Source organism: Babylonia areolata, chromosome 33 (genome assembly GCF_041734735.1).
Source record: "Babylonia areolata isolate BAREFJ2019XMU chromosome 33, ASM4173473v1, whole genome shotgun sequence".
Taxonomy (NCBI): domain Eukaryota; kingdom Metazoa; phylum Mollusca; class Gastropoda; order Neogastropoda; family Buccinidae; genus Babylonia; species Babylonia areolata.
Genome location: NC_134908.1, coordinates 5,507,668 through 5,512,667, shown reverse-complemented (window position 1 = coordinate 5,512,667; position 5,000 = coordinate 5,507,668). Strand labels below are relative to the sequence as shown.

Sequence of the window (5,000 nt, the reverse complement as noted above, 5' to 3'; positions counted from 1 at the left end):
TGTGTGTTAGGGTAGCTGTTAGATACACATGTATGTTAAAATGTATGAATGCATTGTGTGTGTGTGTGTGTGTGTGTGTGTGTGTGTGTGTGTGTGTGTGTGTGTGTGTTTGTGTGGTCACATTTTTGTGTGTGTCTGTAACAGTGATGTAATGTTTTATGTGAACAAAAGCGTTTTTTTTTGTAAAGCACCTAGAGCAGATTTCTGGATAGTGTGCTATATAAGCATCCATTATTATTATTATTATTATCAGTCTGTCTGTTCTCACCAGATCCCTCCACCTCAAGATGGCAGCAGGGGGGATTCAGGCAGCCTTTTCCATCGATACCACGGGATCCATGGCCAGAGCTCTGCCTGAGGTCCGCGCCAAGGTGACGGACATGATCCGTTTCCTCAAGAGGGACATCCCGGGGATCCAGCTAGCCGCCATAGCCCACGGGGACTATGACACCAAGGACCCCTACGTCACCAAGCACCAGGACTTCACTCGGAACGAATCCACCCTGGTCCGTTTCGTCCAGGGTGTGGAGGAGACGGGTGGACACGGGCCACCCGAATGCTACGAGCTGGTGCTTCGGGTGGTGAGGACCCAGCTGTCGTGGAGGAAGAGCTCCCAGAAGATCCTGGTGGTGATTGGAGACGCCTACCCTCACCCCCCTGAAGACAGTGAGAATGAGGACAGCATCGACTGGGAGGAGGAAACACGTATGTTGGCTGAGATGGTGAGTGTGTGTGTGGGTTCGTTCGTTCTTTTAATTTAATTAACGTCGTCTTTTCACTGCAAGTGATATTAACTCACTCAGTACGGCCAGTCCTCTCTTCTCCTCTACACAGACCCCTCGGATGTCCAGTGGGTGTCTGAATGACCCAACCTTTAGCTTCCGTCGTCAGAACTGTGGTATTCTTTGTCAACATTCACCTCTTCAGTATAAGAGCCTTCCGCTTGCAATATTTTGATGATGGTAATTAGGGTGAAACGCTGTTAACGTCGTCTCTTTCGCCGTTCGTATGGAGAGAGTTAAACGAGGGTAGGTAGGAGGGGGAAAGATCGAGGGAGGGGAAAAGAAATGTGTTGTTGCCGTGTGTTCTTTCACACGAAGGGGCTTCAGGCACTAAGCATGTCTGCAAATATGTTGACCTAGGAGATCAGAAAAATCTGCACCCTTTACCCACCAGGCGCCGTTACCGAGATTCGAACCTGGGACCCTCAGATTGAAAGTCCATCGTTTTAACCATTCGGCTTTTGCGCCCGATATGGATTGATTTGAAATTATTACTCTGATTCCAGCCTGTGCGTATCTATGGTGCACAAATCGGGGATGACATACCATCAACGGAATTTTTCCGGAAACTGACGCAGATGACGGGAGGGTCTCATTTCAATCTGACAGAGTTCTCTGTCTTGACTGACGTCATCATGGCTGTCTGCTACCGTACACAAGGAAAAACGAGTTTGAAGGTAAGGAGACTGTGTTGGTGTGTGTGTGCGTGTGTGTGTGCGTGTGTGTGTGTGTGTGTGCGTGTGTGTGTGTGTGTGTGTGTGTGTGTGTGTGTGTGTGTGTGTGTGTGTGTGTGTGTATGTGTGTGTGTGTGTTCCTGACTACAGTTTAAAAATTTGTTTTCGAATTCCAAGTATATTTTGATAAAGTCTCCATCCCTCTCCCTCTGCCTCTCCCACCCCCTCTATCTGTGTGTCCCCCCCCCCTGTCTCTGTCTCCCTCTGTCCTCTCTATATGTCTTCGCCACACCCCCCCTGTCTCTGTCTCCCTCTGTCCTCTCTATATGTCTTCGCCGCACCCCCCCTGTCTCTGTCTCCCTCTGTCCTCTCTATATGTCTTCGCCACACCCCCCCTGTCTCTGTCTCCCTCTGTCCTCTCTATATGTCTTCGCCGCACCCCCCCCCTGTCTCTGTCTCCCTCTGTCCTCTCTATATGTCTTCGCCGCACCCCCTGTCTCTCTCTGTCCTCTCTATATGTCTTCGCCGCACCCCCCCTGTCTCTGTCTCTCTCTGTCCTCTCTATATGTCTTCGCCGCACCTCCCCTGTCTCTGTCTCTCTCTGTCCTCTATATGTCTTCGCCGCACCTCCCCCCCCATCTCTGTCTCTGTCTCTCTCTGTCCTCTCTATATGTCTTCGCCGCACCCCCCCTGTCTCTGTCTCTCTCTGTCCTCTCTATATGTCTTCGCCGCACCTCCCCTGTCTCTGTCTCCCTCTGTCCTCTCTATATGTCTTCGCCGCACCCCCCGTCTCTGTCTCTGCCCTCTCTCTATGTGTCCCTCCCCCCTCTGTCCCTCTCCCCCTCTCTCTCTGTCCTTCTCTCTCTCCTCTCTCTGTCCCTCTCCCTCTCTCTCCTCTCTCTCTGTGTCCTTCTCTCTTCTATCTCTCGCTTCTCTCTCCGTGTCCCTCTCCCTCTCCTTTTTACTTTCTTTTTTGACTCACTTGTGTAAACAAAGTGAGTCTATGTTTTAACCCGGTGTTCGGTTGTCTCTGTGTGTGTGTGTGTGTGTGTGTGTGTGTGTGTGTGTCCGTCCGTGGTAAACTTTAACATTGGCATTTTCTCTGCAAATACTTTGTCAGTTGACACCAAATTAGGCACAGAAATAGGAGAAATTCAGTTTTTTCCAGTCATCTTGTTTAAAATGATATTGCACCTCTGGGATGGGCACAAAAAAAAAGAAAAAAAAAAGAAAAAAAAAAAAGAAGAAGAAGAAGAAGCCAAATTATATGCAAACTGAATTTACTGTTATATTTATATTTTTTTTATTCTCTAAACTTGGCACTTTGATGTGATATTCTGCCACAACAACAAGAGCAGTCATTATTATCATTTTTTGTTCAAACAGGAACTTCTTTTGCTAAGCATGGAAGTTATATTTATTTTGCATGTATTTGGTGCAGATAGTAAAAAAGGGAAATTAATCTGTAATGAATGCTAGGGGGCTTAATTTGCTTTAAACTGATCTTTCTCATCTTAAACATTACATTTTGAAATTATACTCAGTAGGACCTACATTAAAAGCTTGTGTGGTTTACTCTCAGTATACAGGGCTTTCACTATGTTCATTCGCCCAAGTGGTCTTTTTCGGAAAATACTAAAATCAATACGACGAGTGGACTTTATAGATCTATTGGCTGAGCCTTGAAGGTCATGGGCAAAAATCAACTGCGTACACATATTTATACATATCCAAAGCGCGTGCACATATTCTTCGCGAACGCGAACGACGCCATTTTGTTTCAAATTGTTGACCTGCCCGTTCAATCCTATATTCAATCGACAATACACGATAACATGTGATGGAAAGTTGGAGAAGGAGGCCGTTAAATATTTATTCAGAGCAAGAAATGTGAACGCCTCATCACTTACTGGATTATGCCCCAAACTGCCATAAAAATATCCACAGTATCAGTCGGAATTCACAGTTAAAAATAATAAACCATGAGAGTTAATACTCTTGAATTGATGAAAAGTAAAAATTTCGAGTCTTGACATTTCTCAAAATGAAGTCCTTTTCACTTCATACGACGTTTAGAAGTACTTGTACTTGGCTCTACATGTTATAAGTTTAACAAAATACTCAATTTTCATGTCAACTTTAAAACTGGAATGAACATAAAAGAGAAATTGAATCGACCGTGTCGACCAGGTGTAACTAAACTTGTACATCTATCTAGATCCAGATAAAACGGCTAAATGTTGCAGTGTGATTGCGGCGATAGCCACGTCTCCTTTACCGCGGACTTAAAACGAATTTTTAATTGCCTTTAAAGATTTTTTGAATGCCCAAGATACACCAGAATAATATATATATTTTTTTAAACAGCGTTCTCACTGCGAATACCGCAATCGATTTATCGCCCTTTAAAAAAAGCATGTTTGAATATTACATTTTTGAACGTCGATTTTGGAGCCACGATAGTGTAATGGGTAAGACAGTTTCTTCTCACCCGAACACGTGAGGTTCGAATCTGCCCGGTTAGTACTTTTTTTTTCTTTTTTCTTTTTCTTTTAACCCGAAGCTTTATAATAACAAATACAGAACACATTTTAACGATTAGATTTTTTAAATTTATTTTTTATTTATTTATTTTTTAAGTGTATCACAAGTGAGTCTGGAAGACCTTGCCTTTCTTGTCTTTCAGTTCTGTTGAATCTGGTTTTTTCTTCGTTTTTGACTCACTTGTGTAAACAAAGTGAGTCTATGTTTTAACCCGGTGTTCGGTTGTCTGTGTATGTGTGTGTGTGTGTGTGTGTGTGTGTGTGTGTGTGTGTGTGTGTGTGTGTGTCCGTGGTAAACTTTAACATTGACATTTTCTCTGCAAATACTTTGTCAGTTGACACCAAATTAGGCATAAAAATAGGAAAAATTCAGTTCTTTCCATTCATCTTGTTTAAAACAATATTGCACCTCTGGGATGGGCACAAAAAAAATAAAAAATGAAGCCTAATTATATGCAAAATGCATTTACTGTTATATTTATATTTTTTGTATTCTCTAAACTTGGCACTTTGATCTGATATTCTGACCCAACAACAAGAGCAGTCATTATTATCATTTTCTGTTCAAACAGGAACTTCTTTTGCTCAGCACGGAAGTTTTATTTATTTTGCAAACGTTTTGGTGCAGATGGTAAAAAAAGGAAATTACTCTGTAATTAAAGCTAGGGGAGTTCATTTGCTTTAAACTGATCTTTCTCATCTTAAACATTACATTTTGAAATTATACTCAATACATAAAAAGCTTGGATTTTTTTAAAAAAGTGTATCACAAGTGAGTCTTGAAGGCCTTGCCTCTCTTGTTTCTTCGTTTGTTTGTTTTCTTTCACACCGTTCTCTTCAGGTGTACGTGTTCTCATGTGGACAGGCTGGTGTTCATTTGCACTGAACTTTCTACGTTCAATCCTCTCTCTCTCTCTCTCTCCCCCCCCCCCCTGTCTCTCACCTCTCATTCTGTCCCTCACCCCTCTCCCTCTTTCCTCTATATATGTCCCTCTCTTCCT

At 43.1% G+C, this 5,000-nt stretch overlaps 1 protein-coding gene across 2 annotated transcripts in view; it reads left to right on the top strand.

Moving 5' to 3' along the window:
* The window catches only part of LOC143276805 (uncharacterized), a 15,187-nt gene that overhangs the window by 2,356 nt on the left and 7,831 nt on the right, over positions 1 to 5,000 (top strand). For both annotated transcript variants that reach the window (XM_076581453.1, XM_076581454.1), the window contains exons 2-3: positions 272 to 722; positions 1,289 to 1,459. In XM_076581453.1, coding sequence (XP_076437568.1) covers positions 288 to 722; positions 1,289 to 1,459 — 606 coding nt within the window. In that variant the 5' untranslated portion in view covers positions 272 to 287. The remainder of the gene's footprint in view (positions 1 to 271; positions 723 to 1,288; positions 1,460 to 5,000) is intronic.